This window comes from Physeter macrocephalus, chromosome 1 (assembly GCF_002837175.3).
Source record: "Physeter macrocephalus isolate SW-GA chromosome 1, ASM283717v5, whole genome shotgun sequence".
NCBI lineage: Eukaryota > Metazoa > Chordata > Mammalia > Artiodactyla > Physeteridae > Physeter > Physeter macrocephalus.
Window position 1 is genome coordinate 142,739,624 of NC_041214.2, and position 22,779 is coordinate 142,762,402.

Consider the following 22,779-nt stretch of genomic DNA (forward strand, 5'->3'; position numbering starts at 1 on the left):
TAATATGATGATATAACGTGATATTACTCAGCCATAAAAAGAAACGAAATTGAGTTATTTGTAGTGAGGTGGATGGACCTAGAGTCTGTCATACAGAGTGAAGTAAGTCAGAAAGAGAAAAACAAATACCGTATGCTAACACATATATATGGAATCTAAGAAAAAAAAAGTCGTGAAGAACCTAGGGGTAAGACGGGAATAAAGACACAGACCTACTAGAGCATGGACTTGAGGATATGGGGAGGGGGAAGGGTAAGCTGTGACAAAGTGAGAGAGTGGCATGGACATATATACACTTAGTAGCACTTTTAATCTCTCCCGTCCTGAAGGCTCCTTTGCCCTCTAGTCTCCCCCTCACACACCCCATCAGTCTGACAGTTACTGCCAGATTACTCTCTTGAACAGTCAACTCCTTTCTCCCTTTTCTCCCATCCCCTTGCTGAAAACCTTTCACTCTTTTCCTTTACATAGTCTCTCACCGAGGTCTAAACATTTTAGCCTAAAATTCAGGGCCTCCCCCCACGTACACACGTTGTCATATTGTCACAGCTACCTGTTCAGCCACATGTTCCCCTGTTCCTCTTCAGTTGCCTTATGCACCCATCGACCTGAACTAAGGTCACTGTATCTCAACGACCCTTTTTTTGGTCCTCCTTTACCTGGAAAGCTGATTCTCCTAATCACAAGATATGTAGATTCTATTTACTCTTCAGGACGTCTTTCAAATTCCACCTCTCTATGCAGCCTTCCCTTGTTCTCCCTTCTGGAAGAAGTTTCCTTCTTCTCTGAATTTCCATAGCTCTTGGTTTTCTTATGGCACTTGTTGGTTTTATATTTCTTAATACATTTATGTATGTACATCTCTGGCATCACCACCAATCTATTAATAGAAGCACTTTGAGAAAAGAGCCACGTTTTACAAACATATTTATAAGCCCCAATGTATTTAACTGTATCTAATGTGTAGTCGGTATCCAGTAAGTGCTAAATCAATTTTTTAAGATCAAAAGAGCACTTGTGAAAGGGCAATTTAAAGAGTACTTATTGATAAAATTTCTCCATAGATTTAGAATAGTAATAAAATACTGTATTTTGCAATGTTATTATAATCCAGTTCATTTGTTATGCAGTCACACAAATTAATGCTCCATAAATTAAGTCTGGACAGACATGACTTTTATTCTACTCCTATTAGTTATTAGGCATCCATTTCCACACAGTTCTTAAAAAGATCTTAAGGGGCTTCCCTGGTGGAGCAGTGGTTGAGAGTCCGCCTGCCGATGCAGGGGAACCGGGTTCGCGCCCCGGTCCGGGAGGATCCCACATGCCGCGGAGCGGCTGGGCCCGTGACCCGTGGCCGCTGGGCGGGAGAGGCTACGGCAGTGAGAGGCCCGCGTACCGCAAAAAAAAAAAAAAAAAAAAGAAAAAAAAAATCTTAAAATATTTTTCTACTTTCAAGTAAGGCATACTAGAGTATATCTTTATACTTTTTACTAAGAAAATGTGCTCAGAACAAATGAATAGAGCATCGACAAAGGACTTGTTTAACTTCTTTAAGACGGAGGGCAGATGGTTTTAAAGCTCCATTTTATGATGTTTTCAACACTGAATGTGCTACACAGAAGTGCTTCTTAAAGATGGTGTAAAAATTGTGATTTTTTTACGACCTGTAGTTAGATTCCTAAAATTGCCCCCTGCCATTTAACTTTTCATTCTCAAGCTTCCTTTCCTTCCAAATATTTAACTACCATGAATTATACTGAAGTTGCTGTAGGTCAAGAAACTTAGTTTTCTAAATTTTAGGATAACATATAGCAAAAAGAATTAGAAAAAGTTTTATACGTAAAGACATATTCATGTAACAGAATGTCGACTGGGATTCTTCCTGTTGCCTGAAGGCTGACAAGTACCTCACTTTCTAAAGAAACCCATAACTAATTTGGGTATAAATACCTGCTTTGATGTTCATGAAGAGACAGTTGTGCTACCCTGAAATTATTACCCTGGTCCTCTCTCCTTTACCCCACCACACAAAATCCATAAACTGAAGTGTGTAGGGATGGATTGGGGGTGGGGAGCAATGGAGAGAGACAGAGAATGAATTGTCCAAGTCGTGTGAGTTTGTCAAAGTTGTGAGTTCTATTTCCCAACTCACCCCCAAAGCAAGTAAAGAGAATTTTAAAGAGAATCACCTGCAACAATTGAAGGCACCTGCCAAGAAGCGAAGAGCTATTTGAGCAGAGTGAAAAGAGAGTTGAAAAAAGATATCAAGGTAGAGAGCAGGGGAAATGGTGAAGCACCTATCTTCCCATTGTGTCTCAGGGCAAGGATGTGTGAGTTTCGGCGGTCAAGTAGGCATCTTTAAAAGTAGCTGGCCTTGAGCCTTCTTGCCAGTGTCTGAGAGCAAACATCTGAAATAAGAGTCTGTGAACTGTACCATTGAGGTGGGAGCTGAGGGGAGTTTGGAAGAGATGGGTCGCACCTCCCATTTAAGGTAATCTGCATAATGAGGAAACTTTCTAGCCTACAGAGCCTTCCAAGAACTCATACATTAAGAATCTAACCAGAGTAAGCATTTACAGGCCTGCCACACCAAGGGTAGCAACAATCAGAAACAAAATTCTACACTAAATGGATTTAAGTAAAAATCACCTAGAACGGAAGCCCTCTTTGGTTATTGCCATTATTATTAAAGGGAGTACTAGACACATAACAGGCAGGCACATGTCCATTTCCAGTTCCTGTACCTTTCCTCAACTCAAATATGCCCTTATAAGAACACCAGTCTTCTTAGGACACCGGTCAGACTGGATTCAAGCCCACCCTAACAACCTCATTTTAACTTAATCCCCTTTAAGGGTCCGAATCCCCAAATACAACCACATTGGGAGGTTCTGAGAGTTAGGGCTTCAATATATGAGTTTTAGGGGAACACGATTCAGCCCACACCACCAGGCAAGGGAGAAAAATGCCATTTTAAACAGCTAAAAGCCTAGAAGGTTGAAGTCATTTGTAATAACATATAAGGTGGTCCCAAATGATAAGTGCAGGACCACTTTCTTGTAGGCTGAAGTAACAGGTAAAGGCTGGAGTTTGCAAATTTGGGGCAGCCTTACCAGAAAGTTGAAGGGGCTATGAGGAAGATGGGGCAATGGTTAACATCCATGACTCAAAGCACCACTACAGCGTTCAGCTGGAAAAAACAAAGAGCACTTCTCTGGTCAAAATTTAGCTAAATGCATAGCCCTAAGATGTAGGGCATGAGTAGGATGCTTAACACAGTATTCTTGCAGAAAGCCACAAAGAGAGTCCTTCTGTTTACATAATGAAGAGATTATGTTCAAGCAAACTCCAAGTAGTTGCGAGACAGACAAAAAAAAGTATATGAAGATAATAAGTGTGAGATTATAAAAGGTAAAATTCAACTAAACTCTGAATGGGGGAGGGAAACATGAACCGAAAGGGTCAGCCCCACCTCCACCTAGACTGGCAGGTTTGCTTGTTGACCCCAGGCTGCTTCCCTGCCACAGGAGGGTGGAGTAGAGCCACTTCAGGGGAGGGGAGGTTAGACAAAGGAACAGATCAATGAGGCTTCCTTGGTTACCTTTAATGGTGCCATAATGAAACATTGAACTCTGTTTCAACGTCTACAACTATTTAAAAGTAGTCCAACTGACCCGTCATTGCTTAGCTTCATTTGAAGAAAATTGGGCAGTTTCTTCCTACTACTTTACCCTCCCCGATGCTCTTCACATCTTACTAATCACACCTACACCATTAGGAAATATTTGTGGATCTTTTGAAAAAGGTATTCCTCACCAGGTTGAGACTTCAGCTAGTATGGCATGCCATAGTAAAAATCTATTTCTCTTTTGAAGTGAGCTAACCTCATAAGAAAGGCTGTATTTTTGACTTCACATTTTTAAAGAAAATCTCTAAAGCTTTACTAAAGACAGGTATTTACTGACACAAGTCAGAGAGATTGTCAGATAGAAAAAGGCACAGCTGTTTTTCCTGTTTTTTTGGGTTTTTTTTTTTTTTGCGTTACGCGGGCCTCTCACTGTTGTGGACTCTCCTGTGGCGGAGCACAGGCTCAGCGGCCATGGCTCACAGGCCCAGCCGCTCCGCGGCATGTGGGATCTTCCCGGACTGGGACACGAACCCATGTCCCCTGCATCGGCAGGCGGACTCTCAACCACTGTGCCACGAGGGAAGCCCCTGTTTTTCCTGTTTTTAAAAAAGAATAATTTTAAGTAGAACCATCTACTCTCTGAAATTTTGATGTGCTTGCTCTGCCACTTCTCTGGCACATCACATCTGCTGGATCTTCCATCAGCTGGGCAAACAACACCATACAGTTTAATATTTTAAAGGAAATTCCTCTGTAGAACCCTCCCCTCCCCAGCTCCCAGCTCCCCCTGATCTATCCATGTAGCCCCATAATAGACACTGTGATCATTACACTGCAAGGGAAGAGGAGGGACCTGAGTTACTGGGATAATAAAAGCATTTAACATATGAGGAGATGGAAGTTAAAACACAATGGATGTTCCTGGACATATTCACAATCACACTTGAGTTTCCTGAAAAAGCTATGAGAAAGGATTTATGAACCATCTCTTCATATTCTGGGAACGGGTATAACATTCTCCACAGCAAACATTCCTTAAGTCAGGGTGGCTCCCCTCCAGCAGTAAGTCTCCGCAACAAAAAGGACACCCCTGCACTCAGAAGAATCTGGCAAGTTATGGGCAAGTGGTACCCAATTAATCCAAGGTCTCCATCTGCTTTGATATAACCAAACAGGAGGATCTAAAAACACAGAATTCAATACACTCAAGTGTACACCCAACACCACCAAATAATTTATTTGAAATCAGAATTAAAAGAACATATGACAGTTGTGAAATGTATGTTTATTCTGTTACTTCTGATCAGTTGTACAATTAATCTAGGACAAATTACCAGATAAATTTTACATAATTTCTTCAGGACTGTGGTTTCTCGACCACTTCAAACTTGGGATCTAAGAAGAGGAAAAAAAGGTTCAAGCTTAGCCATACTGCAATAAAGTGCATCTTCTAGAAAGTTTTAATATTTAACTCATCAATCTTCTGATTTTTTAAAGAAACATCTATGTGGAAATATAACAACTGCTTAAGATTTATTCAGGACTTACAGTGAGCCAGGCTCTCTATGTCATTTAACTACAACTATCATATGAGGAAAACAGCATAATTCTCCCCAAATGTCAGATGAGAAAGAGGGACCAATTAACTATCCAAAATCACACAGCTCATAAGTGATATTGTCAGGAGTCTGATTTTAGATCCCTGCCGCTTAACCTCTATGCTATGTGATCTCCTACTCCAATGGCATTTATCCCAGAGCTTCCCATGCACATGCCACTGTTCTAATAAACTCACATGTAATTGTCATTTAATCCTCTACACAACCCAAGTAAGTATAAATATTCTCCACTTAAAAATGATCTCCCACAACAATGAATCTGTGATTAAGAAGACTTACCTTCAAATGTGAAGTTAGGGAACGTATTCATGTCTGCTTTACCATACATTTGCTTAAGCTTAAAAAGCTCCCTGTCTAGTTCTTGCTGATACTCTGGGCCAACATCAACAGGTCCTCCAGATGTCCTGTTGTGTAAACGACCAAGTAAAAACAAATTTTAAGCATTAGTTTACAAAAACAAAATAAGTTTCATAGATCTTCTCAATGTAGGGAAAAGCAGACTTTTCTGAAAGATAACAAGCATTTCCACTTGAATTTCAGCTCAAACTATTTTACCTATTAAGAGGTTTCACATAAATGAAGCAACTTCAAACAAACCTCTAACATTCAAGGTCTGTCAGTATCAAGGATACTTATTAAAAGTCAGAACCTCTCAAGGTCTAAGCAGCAATAAGGTATAATGGCCAAGTCTGCGGGGTCTGGGGTGAATGACTGCTTCCGTTTCAGTGTCAGCTCTACGATCTAGTAACTGTGTGAACTAGAGCAAACCGTGTGAACTAAACTCGACATCTACAACTCGAAGTCTTACCTGATGGTGGCATTGAGAGAAAGAGAGATTGTGTACACGTACCACTCAGCATAGTGCCTGGCACACAGTGAGCACTCAGTTATCTACTATCACTATGATTTAAATCAACCACCACTGGACGGCATTCAAAAACTTTAAGTCTCTATAACAGGGGGGCCTAACAAAGAAGCAAATTACTTCCTACCCCAAGAGGTTTTTTTAGGAGAAAAAAATAACATGTTTATAAACAATTATGCTGTAAGGGAGACACGGTTTAACAAAAAGCTACTTGAATTGAGGGATCACTTTTGCTAAGCTAAACAGGGAAATTTCATTTTAAAAAGGTGGCATTTGTGTGTGACAAACCATGCATCTGGGTCAGATTTTAATTTGAGACATTCTAAGACTGAAAAAGCAAGGATGAGGCGGTGGTAAAGCACTGGCTGTACGTGGGGAACACTAAACAGCCTAGATGGAAAAGCCAGCAGGACCCAGATCACAGGAGGCCGAGAATGTTAAGCCTGGGAGTTTGTATTTTGTTTGCTAAGCAATAAAATGACAAAATTAGAGCTGTGTTTTGGAAAGATAAATATAGCATCATGGACCAGCAGTGGGCCAATTAGATCTAATTATTTGCACAAATTCTGTTTGTCATAATGTTACTGCCCACTTATCAATGAACAATATAATAAATAAATTTATAAGTGAAAATTCTATCAAGGCTAATATTTTCACCCATGCCTATGATAAAAGCATAGGATCTTATTTATGCTACAGAATTTCCACAAAAAATACTGAGCCAGCTCTAATTTAAGAACTTGTTAATGATGTTTCTTGTTATGGACCCAATTTTCTTCTACATCAGCATGTGCAATAGAACCTTCTGTGATAATAGAAATGCTCTATATATGTGCTGTCTAATATGGTAACCACTAGCCATATCTGGTATTGAGCAATAGAAATGTGGCTAAGGCAACTGAAGAACTGAATTTTTATTTACACTTCATTAGAATTTGAATAGTCACATGTAATTAATAGCTACAGAGATATACAGTTCAGTTCTAGATAGGGCCTTCAACCAGATACTTTGATGACTATTGTCCAGCTCTGGGATCCACAAGCTTTTAGAAACATTCACTCTTCCAAGCCGCCTTCCAAAATGCACCAGCTAGAAAGGAGCATTTCTTCCTATGAGTTCTCCAAACACTGAATGTGACACTATCTTAGCATCTAACCTATTTAAACTTATATTGTATTTACTTGCTTAGAAACTTTCTACCCCATCAGACTTGAAGAATATTGTGGAAATGCAAAGTGGCTTCTTTCTTTGTAGCCCACCACTGTTAATAGTCCAGTGCTTTGCACATGGCAGACAACCAAATAAAACAAAACTCTGAATTGATCTGTATCACTTTTCCAAAGATTTGGGCGTTGAACCTGGTGCTGACTAAGGTCATCATTCATCTCCAGAACTGTGTGGTTCTATTATTATGTTGCTCCTGGACTTGCTTTATGCCATGCAGCAGGAGTTTTTTGATATTCCCAGAAATATATAAATATGGAAGTAGCATTAAAGAAAAAATGCTGTGTCTATACATTTCCCCCAAATCATGATGTCACAGAAAGGGCACTGAATTGAGAGTTAGAATATTTTGATTATGTTTTCCCCACAATTAGATTTATGACCTTAGCCTAATCAATGTCTAAGGGGCTTAGTTTTCTCAAATATGGTTCCTAAATGATTTCCAAGATCCCATGTACTTGTATGAATTGATTCTAGTTTATAAAAAATTACATTATAGTAGGGATATATCTAAAATGGCACTAGATTTAATGGGATTCTCCCTTGGAACCCATATAAGGAAGATAAAATTTGGGAGTTAAAAAAAAAAAATCAAGATTCTCATCTTCTTTTTTGGAGCAGGTAATGAAACTTTATGAAAGAGATCAGCTCAGTGAAGGTCTTAGACACTTTCAAACGCCAAGTAATTTTTTATTACCATCTCTAAACTTACATACTTTGAATATTCACACTTACACCACGGTTGATTATCTACCCACTTACTGTCGCTTAGTTCTATATTCTCTAATCTTGTCCACGAAGAGTTTCTGTACAGGATCAAGTTCCTTATTAAATGCCACTGCTGTAAAACCAATGTTCCTCCTCAAAGAGACCGAGACTGCAGACTGAATGACAGAGGTCAACCTGAAGAGCCTCTGAAGAATCATGGCGATTCCGTTACTGGAAACAAGCACCAGAATGTGAAGATACTTTAAAATAGATATAACTGTAAAACACCTGTTAATATGTTATAGTGGGCATCTAATTCTACTAATTGCTACAAAACTTAAATCATACCAGAACTCAGTAAACACTAAGACCATAGCTCCCTTCCCCTCTCTACCCGCCACTGCAAGTTTTTTGCTTCTTAACCAAAAGGCCCGGGACCTAGCAGTAGTTAGGAACCACTCAGGCCTGCGTGCGGCTTCACTAGGGTCAGACACAGAAAGAAAGCTCAGAATCTGGGATGGGATGCTTTCTTCTCCATGAATTTATTAGTCTTGGCTGCCCACCCTCAGCAGAAAAAGAATAATACTGATCCCCAAATTAACGTACCAGGTTTCCCTGACTCCCTCAAAAGGCAAAAAGGGAGCTGTGCAGGGAGACTGGAGACAGTTGCCTGAGCCTCAGTTTCTACTTCCCGGGCCCACAGGGAAAGAAACTGCTCTGCTTGTTACAACTGCAGGATTCGTGACATTCAAGGACACTGTAAAAACCAAATCTAAGTCCAAAAGAACCAGCAAGGAAAACAGCAACTAGTCCAAAGGAGCCCACCAACAAGAGAGGAAAAATCAAGCAGTACAATCTAATCAGTGAAATACAATTTGTGAAGGAGAAGAAAGTCTGAACTTTTAAAATAAGGACTTAAAGACTTCTAAGTCCTTAGACTTCCTGAAGCTAAAATACATGGTTATCTAACTAAAAAAATTACAGTATATAAATTAGAGGATGATCTCAGTTGAGACCTCATTTAGTGTCCTGAAAAGATCAAATGCAAAGAAAAAAAATTGTATGCAAACAGAAATTCCAAAAGAAAAGAAATAAAGAAGGAGACCATAAATAATTAGAAAAAACTGCCCAAGATGAAGAAAGACTGATTAAACTGAAAGGGCTTACCAAACCCTTCTGGAATGATGATAAAGATTCACACCTCAATACAGCCTGGTAAAATTTCTGAACCTTAAAGTGAAAACCCAACATGCTAACATGATTCCCATGCCCCCCCAAATTACCTAATAACAACAGTAACAATAAGCATCATCTCACTGACACTGGACTACTATTAAATTATAATACTACTGCTCAAAGTGTGGTCTGGGGACCAGCGGTAGTATTGTCTTACTGGTCTATAGTAATACCAAAATTGGCAATAAGCATTTAGAAACTTTTACAGCAAATTGACAGAGTAATTCATATCTATTGAATTTAATAATACAAAAAAGAGTTCATATTTTGTGTGTCTTCACTGTTTTGTCTTTCATCTACTAATTTTTCCAGTAATTCATTTTTACTGTATTCTTCAAAAATATCCACAAGGGTTGAGGGGAAAATGGCCCTTTACTAATGAGAGTTGGAAAGCACTAAGCTAGACGAGTGGAGTAGCACAGCAGTTCTCAAATACAGGTGGCGGTATCCCCCGGGAGATATCTGGCAATATCTGAAGACATTTTTGGATGTCTTGATAGCGGCGAGTGTTACTGGCCTCTAGTGGATAAAAACCAGGATGCTACCAAACATCCTATAACAACAACAATAATAACAATAGCCTGCCCACAACAAAGAAATATCTGGTCGAAAATGTCAATAGTGCTAAGGTTGAGAAGCCCTGAAATTGCACATAAAAACCACCAAAAGAAATCCTACAGCCAACCAAACATCCTTCACCTGCCAGCATGAAAGAAAACTATTTGAAAAAATTAAAGATTTCATCATACATCACTCTTATACCTCATCAGAGGAAAAAAGGGGGAGGGGGGGAGACTCCAAGCAAACAACAAATGCCCTTAAGGTGCCACTTAATAGCATTCTCATTTTACACACACAGAAACTGAGGCTTAGCGGTAAGTACCTGATCCCAGGTTAGGTTACACAGTAAAATTTAACAGGGCACAAACATATTTTTCAAGCTGTGCAATTCAGTGTATATTTTCCCTTTTGCCAACGTAAAGACACACAACACTCTGCAATGTGGTCACCTAACACTTGTTCAGCCCTAGGTATTTTGCAAAGTACTCCTAGACATATTCTCTCCTTGTACCCTTATGCCAAAACTGTGAAGAAACAGAGGAAGGTGTTCTTATCCCTCCTTTACAGATAAGAAAATGTTTAAGAAAAATGATTAAATTATTCATATTCCCACAGTTAATTTGCTCTAAGTCTAACATTGCAAAGATCATGTTACTCCTACTGCAACATGGGTAAAACCCATTTTCATTTTTTCTATTTCTATCATCTAATTACGAATGATCCCCAAATCACACCCCTAATTTTGGTCTTTTTCCTGAACTCCAAACCTATACATTCGACAGCTCTCATCCTTTCCTAAGTCCTACCGGGCCCTCAAATTCAACCTACCTAAAAAATGAACACATAATCTCACTATCCAAACTTGCTCCTTTTCCTTTATTCCGTTTCAATTTTTTCCCCACTGATTAAATATCTAGTGAGAAAGATACATGTTATTACACAAATAGGTATAAAATACCAACTATGATTAAGTTCTCTATTCGAGTACTATGAGGGGCCACGCCAGCCTATGAGAGGGATTTGACACACTCAGAAAGACTGGGGAAGGCAACAGCAAGAAAAGGGTACAGCTAAGAGGCGGCCTCGTGCTGAGAGGGAGCACGGTTCTCCCGTTTACAGGGATGATTGACCAGCCTTTCGCTGCATATTCGGTGCATGTTCATTGCTGAAGTCAATCCACAACTCGCCTTAGCCGGCTCTCTTTTTCCCTCCTGGAATCCGTGATGTAAAACAAAGCTGCTTAACCAAGTTTTAGCACCACCAACGTTTTTAGGTGGGTTGCAAACTTTTAAGATTACTATTACCCTTTCCCCTCTTACGTTCTACTTTTAAATGCTGTAGTTCAGAACAATCGCCCGCGCGCTAGGGCTGAGCAGGCCTGGCTGCAGACCGGCCCCGCGAGCATGACCTTGGCTGCCCCAGCCGGGCGGCGGGTCCATGAAGCGCCGGCCCCCCTGCCTCCCACGCCACCCAGAGCATCAGGCTGGCCCTGAGAGCGGTATTATCAGGGCTACCTACTGAGTCTCCCGCAAACTTCAAGGCCTAAAGGCGCCGAGGTCAGCAATGACTCCGGGCCAGGCCGTGAAGGTGTCCGGGATACAGGCTGCTCTCTCTTCAAGAAGGGGAGAGGTGATAGGCATCCCAGACCTCGTGAAGAAATCCAAGTGAGTCCACTTACCCTCCCAGTCACCTTGCACTCGGTCCCGAGCTACCAGAGGAGCCGCCGCCGCCGCCGCCGCCACCGTTTTACTTCCGGCCCTGGCTCCGCCCCACCCCCGCCTACCCGCCATCGCAATGCATTATGGGCCGCCGTTTCAGTCGGTCGACACTCACCGGACAGGAAGCGTCTCGGAGACAGTCTTGCACTCGGTCCCGAGCTACCAGAGCCGCCGCCGCCGCCGCCGCCGCCGCCGCCGCCACCGTTTTACTTCCGGCCCTGGCTCCGCCCCACCCCCGCCTACCCGCCATCGCAATGCATTATGGGCCGCCGTTTCAGTCGGTCGACACTCACCGGACAGGAAGCGTCTCGGAGACAGTCGGCGACCGGACGGCTCTAGGTGAGACAGAAGCCAAACAGGAGGAGGAAGTGGAGGGTAAGTGCTTCCGGGTCCCCTGGCGACGCCTCCGCCATCTTTCCTTCTCCCAAGTTGACCTGCTCTCTTTTTCCCTCTCGGAACCCGTGTTATGTACGCATGCGCACTTGGACTGGCCTTTCCCCTAGTTCAATCCCCACCGCCCCGAGTCAGCGTCCTTTTCCTTGGGGTGGTTGAGGTGTACGACTGTGCAGGCAAAGTGACAGAGTGTAAAACAAAGCGGATTGGGGCGTTGGGCTCCCTTGTGCCTCGTGAGCCTCCGTTGCCTCGGGCGTTCGTTTCGCGCAACCTGCTGGGAGTTGTAGTCCTGGACCCGGGGGTGCCTGGGAGGCGGGAGGGGGGGTTGGAGTTTCTCTGCGCCGTTTTCGCGGGAAGGGCCCACGGGCCTCTCACTTCGAGTCGCTGGAGCTGCGGGTCTTACCGGGAGAGACGCTGCACGTGGAGCCCACGCCGCTGCGGTTTTCAGCCGGCTCTGGACTGCGGGCGGGGGCGACGGGGCCGAATCCGGAGCTGGTGAGTGCGGCCGCTGGGGAGGAGGGGAGCGCGGGTCCGCGCGGGCCGGCTTCGTTCCGGGGCCTTCTCCCCCACAGCGGCCCCCCCGCGGCCGCCTCTGTGTTTTGTTTCCGCTGGTCCCCGGCGCTGTGACTCCCATTTCCGTTCGTGGAGACTTGAGGGAGCCGGGTGGGGAGGGGCGGGGGAGGCTGTGCGGGGAGCGGAGGGGAGGGGCGGGGGGCGCGGGGCTCTCCTAAGCTGCGCGCTCTCGGGGCCCCGGTCGTTCGTGTCACCCTTCGCCGCCCCCTTCCCTCACTGTCCCCTGCTCGACTGTCCGCCGTGGTCCGCATTCGCCGCGGTCGGGATCTGATCCTGACGCCCCGGGGATTTCAGAGGAACATGCAAAACGAGACTCCTTGCCAACTCAGCGATTCGCTTTCACTTTGTATCCAGTTGTCTTTCTAGAATTCTTACAGTTGCATCAAAGCCATCTATTAATGTATATGGTGTCCGTTGGGTTTCTTTTAAAAACGAGGAAGTGTGAGGCAAGGGGAGAGTGATGGGTTAATGTAGCTTGTCGGCTTTTTTAGTTTTTTGTGGACTGGAAGATACGCCCGCGCGTTTGTATTTAGGAACCCTAGTTTGATTAGGTTAACGGCAGAGAGGACAACGCCTAATGTTGCACTGCAAGATGACGAGTAGTGATTTAGAAATACACGCAGTAGGTCTGAGTCGTGAGAGGAGCAAAGTTTTAGAAAGGTCCACTTAAGCAAAGTGAAGAACTGGACAGAGATAACGTTCTTAGGTACTTTGTTGTCTTAAATATCAAAAGAAACTGGTCAACTCGTTCGGAACTACTTTAAGGGAATAATAATCTCTCTCTCTTAGGGTTTGATCCAAACTTATTTATTTTTAAACATATTCTGACACTAGGTGGACTTAAGCAGTTTTTACGTGGATTGCGTCTACAGGACCAATGCCATGAGGGGTGTATAGTCTTGAAGTAAGAAAATAATGAGCTAGATGTTTCGTTGAGGCAAGTCATGAGAGCATGTGGAGGCTGAATACTAAATTAAAACTGTTGACTTTAGTCTTCCTCCAGCTTTTATTTATGAAACTTAAAGTTTACAGGAAAATTGAAAAAATTATACAGTGAAATTATACAAGGAACACCTTCATCCCCAGGGTCACCAAGTGTTAACCTTTCTCCACTCTTGCTTTCTTTCTCCATGTGTATACATACAGATGTATGTGTGTTACTTTTTCTCAGCTATTGACTTTATCTTTGAAAAACAAAAATGTCTTTTAATTTACTCAGGATATTTAACAGTATTTTTTAGCTTGAGAAAATGTGCAGTTATCTGGCAGGTACTCCCAGATTGCGCTTGTATTTATGTATCCTTTATTTATTTATTGTCCTTTACTGGGAAAAGTTGGCCTAAACTCTGTGAGCTAATAATGTGTTCCAGTGAAGAATAATCCTCAAATTTATCTGTGGCTCTAAAAGAGAATGATAAACATAACTGTATTTTATAGAATAGTAGCCTTTCCTGGAATTGTTAGTTAAATACAAATTTAGTTTTTATTCATTTTGTGAAGTGTTCTGAACCCAGGTTAGATTTAATCTAGGAGAAACCAGGATGTCAAGGGGCACCTTTTCCTAGGGGGAAAGGCCCCAAGTAATGCTCTTCTCCATTTTCTTACATATTGATATAGAATCCTGGGGAATTGTTTCCAGAAAAAGAGCTAAGACCCACTCAAGCAGTGATATCAAAGATTTGGACAGTTTCCCAAATCTCTCCATTGCTTCTTTAGCTTAAATTTAGAGAATTGAGAAATAGGAAGATCAGTTCAGGGACTGTAAGTAGCATGATTTTCTCCAGAAGTATATTGGATTCATTTTTTTTTTCTTTATTTGGCACCTTCTAGAGACTGATCTATGACTTTTTTGGAAGATCACAGGGTAAATTTCTTAACAGTCCTCTGTCTTAGTGCTTATACTAAGAGGTACCAAAGGTGTCCCTGCTGATAAGCCCTCAGGGCCATTTCTCAGCCTCTGGTTGTTAGCAGAAAACTGGGTTCATCTCTTGGTGGGTGGCAAGACAAAAGACACAACCAAGCCAAAGATCAGAAGAAAGGATCTACTACTTGCAGCAAGGAGAATACCAGGATCTTCCCAAAGGGGTGTCCTGAACAGCAAAATTGAAGACCTTTTAAGCTGAGGGTACTTGCATATTCATGAAGGGTCTTGGGTGGTGCATGCCTATTCATGAAGGGGCTTCAGCAGGACAATTCAGCATAGAATTGGGGCAGAGGTTGACAGCATCCATGCTTTAGTTGATTGAAGTCACAAGGGTCAGAAAAGGTAAGCATTATCATCCCTTAGGTTACAGTTGATCTGGTGGTTGAGCGCTAGAGGGGGGTTTAAATTCTGAAAAACAGCTTAAGAAAGTGCTTCAGGCTAATCTTTACCATGGAAACAGAACTGGGAGTCTTTATAACTGATTTATTATCTTTGCTATTGTTACTCCTTAAGAGCATTATTACTGAGACCTGTTCAAGGGTAAGCATTGTGGCCAGGCTTAGATCCCCAAATGGCTTAGGCTAAAAATGGCTTCTCTTATGTCAAGAAAGCCATGCCTGGTCCTTCTTCTCTGGGTACTGCCTACCCTATCTGGTTACAGTTACTTCTTCTTAGGCTTTCTGTTTTTCCAAAGTTCCTAGAAAATTCACTTGTTTTCTAATCTTTTTTTAAAAGTTGGTTATGGCGATGGGAGTGGATGTCCTTGTAGGCCCTGAAAATATAACATAAATGATCCTTTTAAGTGCTGTACTGCTATAAACCTTATTCTGTTTCTTACTTTTTTCTGTACAGTTTTTACGATTTTTGCGTGTATGTGTGTGTACATTATCTCCTTGTTTCTAACGGCTACTATAGTTCCATAGTGTGTGCTTCTTTCACATTTTCTTGTATCCGCAGTACTCTCTTACCCTGGATACTAGTATTGGCTTCAGCTTTCAGCTATCTCCAGCAAAGCTGCCCTTAACATCCTATTATCAATCATTGTGAGAATGTCTCTGGAATGCTTATCTAAGGGCAAGATTGCTGGGTCATAGGTATAAGCACTTTATTTGAGCAAGTGCTGCTAGATTTTTCTCCAAAATAGTCCTGTCTATACTCTATCAATAGTCCTGTCTATATTCTATGCCCCTATGTCCTTGCTAACTCTTTTCAGTATTCAACATTCTAATCTTTGCCATATATGCACAGTATAAAGTGAATAATTTGAATGTGAGCATTTCTTCATGTCTGTAGCCATTTTGGTTTCTCTTTATGTGAGTTTCCTTTTTCTATGCTTTACTGACTTTTCTAATTTGTCCTGACTTTTGGGGGGGTGTTATCAACTTGCAGGAGTTCACTGTGTATTCCAATTATTAGTCCCTTGTCATGTATGGATATTGGAAATATCTTTTTCTACTCTGTAGCCTGTCAGTTAAACATAACTCTTAATTTTTATGTAAGGAAATCTATCAGTTTTTTTTCTTAGGGTTTATGTTTTTGGAATTTTATTTAAGAAATAAATCCTTGTCTATCATTAGACCACAAAAAAATTCCCACCATTTTCTTCTAATAGCTTCATAGTTTTACCTTTCACATTGAAGCCTTTTAGGCTTCTGGAGTCAGTTATACAGTGTGTAATAGTTGTTATAACATTCACTTACACAACACATTTTAATAGAGTGCCTACAAAGGGAGAGGCACTGTTCAAAGTTCTTTGTATACATCTGTGAACAAATACCCCTTCCCAGGTGAGCTTGTGTTGTCCTACAAGGATAGTCCCTATTGGATCACCACCTCCTGTTTTGCTCTAGTGCTCAGGATGAGCACATATTTTACACATAGTATCTATTAAGAAATAGGCTTTGTGGGGAAAGGGAAGACTTACTAGGCCAGGGTCAGCAAGAAAAGAAAACAAAAGCCCTTCATTCTTTCATCATCCCAACCGAAATCTGCTGGGGCCTAGGCATTCTGCTGGATGTGCATGATGTGTATCTGTTTCATTGGAGGGCCCCACCCTCTTATTATGCTTTCTTATTGTAGGGGAGCTGTGAGAGCAACCTTAATAATGTGGGGAAAGCCAGATCATTTTTGTACTAGGCAGTCTAGATTTGGATGCCAGCGATTTATAGACTAAGTTTTCAGAAAACCAGCTCCCCAGCATTTGGAGAAGTTTGGACCTGAGGAGAGTTGCAGTCCTTTTTAAAGTGGGAAAGAAGACTGTGTTAGTTTCCCAGAGCTACTGTAACAAATTACTACAAACTTAGTGGCTTGAAAACAATTTATTATCATACATTTCTTGAAGTCAGAAGTCTGAAATGGGTCTTTCTGGGCTAAAATCAGACGTTGGCAGAGTTGCACTTCTTCTGGAGGCTCTAGGGGAGAATCTCTTTCCTTTTTCCAGGTTTTAGAGGCTACCTGTGTTCCTTGGTTTGTGGCTCCTTTCTTTTCATATTCAAAGCCAGTCATAGCCAGCCAGTCAAGTCCTTCTCACTTTGAATCGCTCTGGATGTCTTCAGATTCCCTCTTTCACTCTTAAGGATCCTTGTGATTTTCTTGGACTCACCAAGATAAACCAGGATAATCTCTGTATTTTAAGGTTAGTTTATTAGTAAACTTAATTCCCCTTGGCCATGTGATTTAGCATAATCACAGGTTCTGGGTTGTTATTGTGCCTACCACAAAGACCTTGGTCCCTTGAGAAGCTGGGACCTGGGGAAGCCCCTCCCACCTCCAGTAGCTAGGGGAAGTCCGTAGGCCAGGCAAACCAACTTAAGTTCCTGGGGTCACTTTTGGACAGTTTTGGTTTTTGCACCCTGACAATGATCCAACAGAGAAAGAAAGACAATAAATGTAGTCAATTATTAGTATGTTAGAGGATGAGTGCTATGGACAAGAAGAAAGATGCAAGGACAAGTAACTCCTTACTTGTTACTCCTTACAAGTAACTCCTATACTTGCCAGTGTGGGAAAGGGAGTCAGAGCAGTAGTAGAATGGGGATAGGGAGTAGATCATGTGGGACCTTGTTGGCCACTGTGAAGTCTTTAGATTTTTTTTTTACTGTGACTGGTATCAAAGGAGCGCTATGATGTAACTTCACTTTTAAAAAGGATCACACTGGCAGTTGTATTGACTGAGAACAGACTGCAGGGTGGGAAGGGCACCAACACAGGGAAATGTGTTAGGAGGAGGCTATTCCAGGTAAGAGATGGTGGTGGCTCTTGTTCTAGTGTATATTTGCAGTATAGAGCATGTACTTCAGTTGATAGACCTAAAGCATGACATTATGGAGCCACAGGCAGTTTAGCCTCACTAACCTCTGGATAGTTTTCTTATGAGGGTGGACTCAAAATAAGATTGTTCTGTGTAAAGCATTTGAATGTGGTGCCTGATACTCAGTAAATAATGGTTATTATTAATAGGAATGACTATTTGAATTCATTTTGTCACATCTTTAAAGTGGGAGCATGGACTCCTTTGTAAACATTAAAATACCAAATTTAGAGGACCATTCCTTGTAAGTCAGAGAGTCGAAGGCACTTAGAAGTACTTTTTTAGATGTAGTAGTAAACTTAGAAAACTCTATTCTGGACTGAGAGTATATATCGAGTCCAGAGACAAATTCACTGACCTACAGTGAGGTCCTAACAGCCTGAAACTTACAACATTAACACCTTGGAAATAGCCATAAAGAAATACCAATATATGCAGCTATTTTATGCATTACTTAGCATTTTTTAAATTATAATGTTTTAGTATCAGGAGTACAAATGGTACAAAATGGTACATAATGTATCAATGGTACAGAAATCAATGGAAGCTTAATGTAGCAGGTAATAATTTTACACGAGAGAATTAAAAACTGAAGTAATGGTTTGTTTAAAATGTATAAAACCACATCTGAAAAACAATCATAAAAAATTCTAGTGTTGGGACTTCCCTGGTGGCGTAGTGGTTGAGAATCCGCCTGCCATTGCAGGGGACACAGGTTCGATCCTCGATCCTTGGTCCAGGAAGATCCTACATGCTGTGGAGCAACTAAGCCTGTGTGCCACAACTACTGAGCCTGTGCTCTAGAGCCTGCAAGCCACAACTACTGAGCCCACGTGCCACAACTACTGAAGCCTGCGCGTCTAGAGCCCGTGCTCCACAACAAGAGAAGCCACCGCAATGAGAAGCCTGCGCACCCCAACGAAGAGCGGCCCCCGCTCCCCGCAACTAGAGGAAGCCGGCGCTCAGCAACAGAGACCCAACGCGGCCAAAGATAAATAAATAAATAAATTTTAAAAAAATTCTAGTGTGTAATCAGGGCAATAATGCACATATCTATAATGATTTTGTTTATTTTGCTGTTTGAGAATATTGTACTGGCATTTGTAAGAAATCAATTTGTAACACAAAGCTGGGATTAACTTTTAATTTATATTATTCTGTCAGTATAATGGTTTGCAATAAACTCTGCTAGTAAGGTACAGCTTTTAGCTGAACGATTGTAAATTGTTCATCTCCATGTTGTTTTTTGTTTGGCCACACCATGCGGCATGAGGGATCTTAGCTCCCTGACCGGGGATGGAACCCATGCCCTCTGCAGTGGAAGCGCCGAGTCCAAACCACTGGACCGCCAGGGAATTTCCATGTTGACTTTTAAGTTGCAGGTTTGAATATGTTATTAAGACTGAATTGCTGTAGTATAGTTGACATGCCTTCCCTTAATTTTGAAGTAACCTGAATTAATTTCTTGACTGAGATTGGGCTGAAAACATCCCAGTAAATCCAAGGGAATGATAGTGATGTCATGTCAGGCTAATAAACACCATTTAAACAAAAACTAGTTTATAAATACTACTTGTGGATTTTCTTTTATATGTGAAGATTACTTCCTCCTCTTCTGCTTATCCTCCGCTTTTATTTGAATTGGGTCTTTACTTCTTGTATACCGTGTCTGCTTATGCAGATAATTTCAGAATGTCTTACATTTTAACTTTTGTAGGGTCAGCTTTTGAAATACTTTAATCATGACGAAAAGAGAAGCAGAGGAGCTGATAGAAATTGAGATTGATGGAACAGAGAAACCAGAGTGCACGGAAGAAAGGTTGGTATTTTTTGAATTTACCACTTTTTATATTATCAACATGCCTAATTAAAATTAAGAATCAAGGGGCTTCCCTGGTGGTGCAGTGGTTGAGAGTCCGCCTGCCGATGCAGGGGACACGGGTTCGTGCCCTGGTCCGGGAAGATCCCACATGCTGTGGAGCGGCTGGGCCCGTGAGCCATGACCACTGAGCCTGTGCGTCCGGAGCCTGTGCTCCGCAACGGGAGAGGCCGCAACAGTGAGAGGCCCTTGTACCACAAAAAAAAAAAAAAAAAAAAAAAAAGAATCAAGCCAAGTTCTTTTGGGGGCCTTTTTTTTTTTTTTCCAACTGACCTCAGCATTTTGGGGGATAATGTATTGCCTTTTTCCTCAGACTTACTGGGTTTGTTGGTTTTGTAGCTGGGAGGAAAAGATAGTTTTAAACTTAAGATAGTAATAAGCATAGCTGATAATGATCAAGCAATTGATTGTGATGGTTTTTCCCCCTCAGGCACTGTTTGATTCTTTTTCCTTTTGTCAGTGCTGATTACTTTTATTTCAGTAAGAGTTTAATCCACAGCCTGAACTAATTCAACAAATAACAGGTCTGGAGTACATGAATAAATGAGACTGTAACTTGCTTTTGTAGAGACTAGCTTGTATTTGAGGAAACATACAGCTGTATGAGCCATCACAGTACTAAGCATACAGAGAAGTGAAAGGTGTTAGTTTTTGGAATAGTGATAGAATATTACTCCATTAAGGAAGGAGGGCAGTGGTAATGAGTTCAGAATCCAAGGAGAGAATATGGGTAAAAAATAGGGATTTGGGAGTCAAGAAGGTTGAGGAGGGTAATGGCTTTACTCTGTAAAGCAGGAGATAATATGCTGAAAGTAAAAGGACCTAAAGGGTAGTAGAAAACTTACATAGAGTAACGAAGGTTTAGAACAACTATGATGGGAATGGAGAAGTTCACTAAAGTTGAGTAGGATGCTGAGTGTTGAGAGTGCAGCTGAGGTTAAAGACCTTAAATTTTTTTTAAATTGTATTTTATTGTGGTAAGAATATTTAACACAAGATCTAACCTCGATAAATTTTTAAGTGTACAATACAGTATTGTCAACTGTAGGCACAATGTTGTGCAATGGATCTCTACAACTTACTCGTCTTGCATAATTGAGATTTCATGCCAGTTAACTAGCAACTCCCCCTTTTTTTCTGCCCTGAGGCCACGGTTACTTATGCCACCTCTTCTGCTCAGAGGAGACGTTTGGCTCTAGCTCAAAAGACAAACCCCAGTTTAGTGTCCTCCGTCCTGTCCTCTCCCACCATGCCCTGGCACAGAAACATTTTCCTAACAGAAAAGGTCTAAAATACCTTGACATGACTGCCTGGGAGACCTTAAATTTTTAATGGAGCTTTTCAACGTGTTCGATTATTGTTTTCTCCAGCAGAAGAAACAATAGGCTGCATGCCTTTCTTAATTTTCATACATATGCACATATAAATGTTTAGGTTGTGTGTGTGTATGTACATACATACATTTACTTACTTATTTATGTAGCACATTACCCCAGAACTTTTTTTTTTTTTTTTTCTTTTTTTTTTTTTTGTGGTATGCGAGCCTCCCTCTGCTGCGGCCTTTCCCATTGCGGAGGACAGGCTCCGGACGCGCAGGCTCAGCAGCCATGGCTCACGGGCCCAGCCGCTCCGCGGCATGTGGGATCCTCCCAGACCGGGGCGCGAACCCAGTTCCCCTGCATTGGCAGGCGGACGCGCAACCGCTGCGCCACCAGGGAAGCCCTACCCCAGAACTTTGCAGCTTAAAGCACCCAACTGTTATTATCGCACAGAGTTTCTCAGAGTCCGGAACCTGGGGACAGTTTAGCTGGATGGCTCTGGCTCAAGGTACTTTGTGAGCTTGCAGTGAAGCTGTTCGTCTGGGCTACAGTCATCTGAAGAGCTGACTGAGGCTGGTGTATCTATTTCTGAGATCACTCATAAGACTGGAGACAGGACCATTGGCTTCCTCACCACATGGGCTTCTTTCCGTGCAGGGCTGCTCATGACATGGTGGCTGCCTTTCCCTAAAGCAGATGGTCTGAGAGAGAGCCTTCGCCACAGTGTCTTTTTTTTTTTTTTTTTTTTTTGCGGTACGCATGCCTCTCACTGCTGTGGCCTCTCCCGTTGCGGAGCACAGGCTCCGGACGCGCAGGCTCAGCGACCATGGCTCACGGGCCCAGCCGCTCTGCGGCATCTGGTATCTTCCCGGACCGGGGCATGAACCCGTGTCCCCTGCATCGGCAGGCGGATTCTCAACCACTGCGCCACCAGGGAAGCCCCACAGTGTCTTATTTTTAAATAATCTAAGAAGCAATACATATATCACTCTTAGTCCTTAGTCCTTTGGTCACACAGTCCAACCTTGGTACAATTCGGGAGGGAACTATAAAAAGGTGTGAATATTAGGAGGTAAGAATCATTTGGGCTGTCTTGGAGATTGACATGCACATATTTATTTTTATATATACATACATACAAACGGTCCACAAAGTCTGAAGCTTTTACTGTTTGACCCCTTAAAGAAAACCTTTGCTGATGTCTCATGTCAGAGATTGGTAGTTACTGTGGTTGATAGTTACTGTTTACCTGGGGAGTAGCTATGTAGAGGGAGCAGTTATAGCTAGCTGTCTAGTTGTAGCAGATTGCTATGCAGAAATTTAGGTCCAGTGATGTGAGATCATCCACACTTTCTCAAGGGAAACTGGTAATCAGATTTTTTATATGGCTCTCCCAAGGTTTAAATGGTGCCAGCAGAATATTAAAAAATGTTTTAAATGTTGAGCTCATGTAAAATAGGTCTTTAAAAATCTGTGTTAAAGTGACATTTGACTCTTTTAAAGATTATTGTTATGAAAAAAAGAAAAATATAGCCCACTCTGCTATAGCTGAAGAATTAGTAAAAATACTCACTTAGCCAAAAGACCCAATTATTTTACCTTAACAAATAGTAATAATAAGAATATGTTTACTGTTATTTTAAAATAATCTTGTTTTTTTCAGTCATGACTGTTTTATGAATTTTTAAAGTTTTAGGAATTTAGGCTGAATACATTCAGTGAATATCGTGTGTATATTGCCTTATACTTGGAGTTTATGTGAAAATGGAACTTGACAAATTTTTAAATACATACTGGTTTTGACAACTGCAAATGAGA

General features: G+C 41.8%; 2 protein-coding genes across 7 annotated transcripts in view; one reads left to right on the forward strand and one right to left on the reverse strand.

The window, feature by feature from the left end:
- Positions 1–4,897: 4,897 nt before the first annotated feature.
- On the reverse strand, positions 4,898–11,941 carry ATP5PF (ATP synthase peripheral stalk subunit F6). Of its 3 annotated transcripts, XM_055086230.1 has the most exons (5): positions 11,705–11,760; positions 11,524–11,535; positions 8,103–8,279; positions 5,530–5,654; positions 4,898–5,026 (listed from the first exon to the last, which is right to left on the reverse strand). In XM_055086230.1, the coding sequence occupies exons 3-5, from the start codon at positions 8,264–8,266 to the stop codon at positions 4,989–4,991; spliced, it is 327 nt and encodes a 108-aa protein (XP_054942205.1). In that variant the 5' UTR covers positions 8,267–8,279; positions 11,524–11,535; positions 11,705–11,760; the 3' UTR covers positions 4,898–4,988. The 3 variants fall into 3 exon arrangements, with proteins under 3 accessions (XP_054942205.1, XP_007117977.1, XP_054942202.1); XM_007117915.3 differs by lacking the exons at positions 11,524–11,535; positions 11,705–11,760 and adding an exon at positions 11,857–11,941; XM_055086227.1 differs by lacking the exon at positions 11,705–11,760 and having other exon boundaries at positions 11,524–11,632.
- GABPA (GA binding protein transcription factor subunit alpha) overlaps positions 11,856–22,779 on the forward strand; it is a 35,144-nt gene continuing 24,220 nt past the window's right edge. Inside the window, exons 1-2 of one of the 4 annotated variants that reach the window (XM_007117917.3) lie at positions 11,856–11,938; positions 19,481–19,582. In XM_007117917.3, coding sequence (XP_007117979.1) covers positions 19,506–19,582 — 77 coding nt within the window. In that variant the 5' untranslated portion in view covers positions 11,856–11,938; positions 19,481–19,505. Of the gene's footprint in view, positions 11,939–12,340; positions 12,452–14,076; positions 14,796–17,003; positions 17,089–19,480; positions 19,583–22,779 lie in introns of those variants that run through there. The other 3 variants (XM_007117916.4, XM_055086223.1, XM_028494490.2) reach the window with 3 other exon arrangements.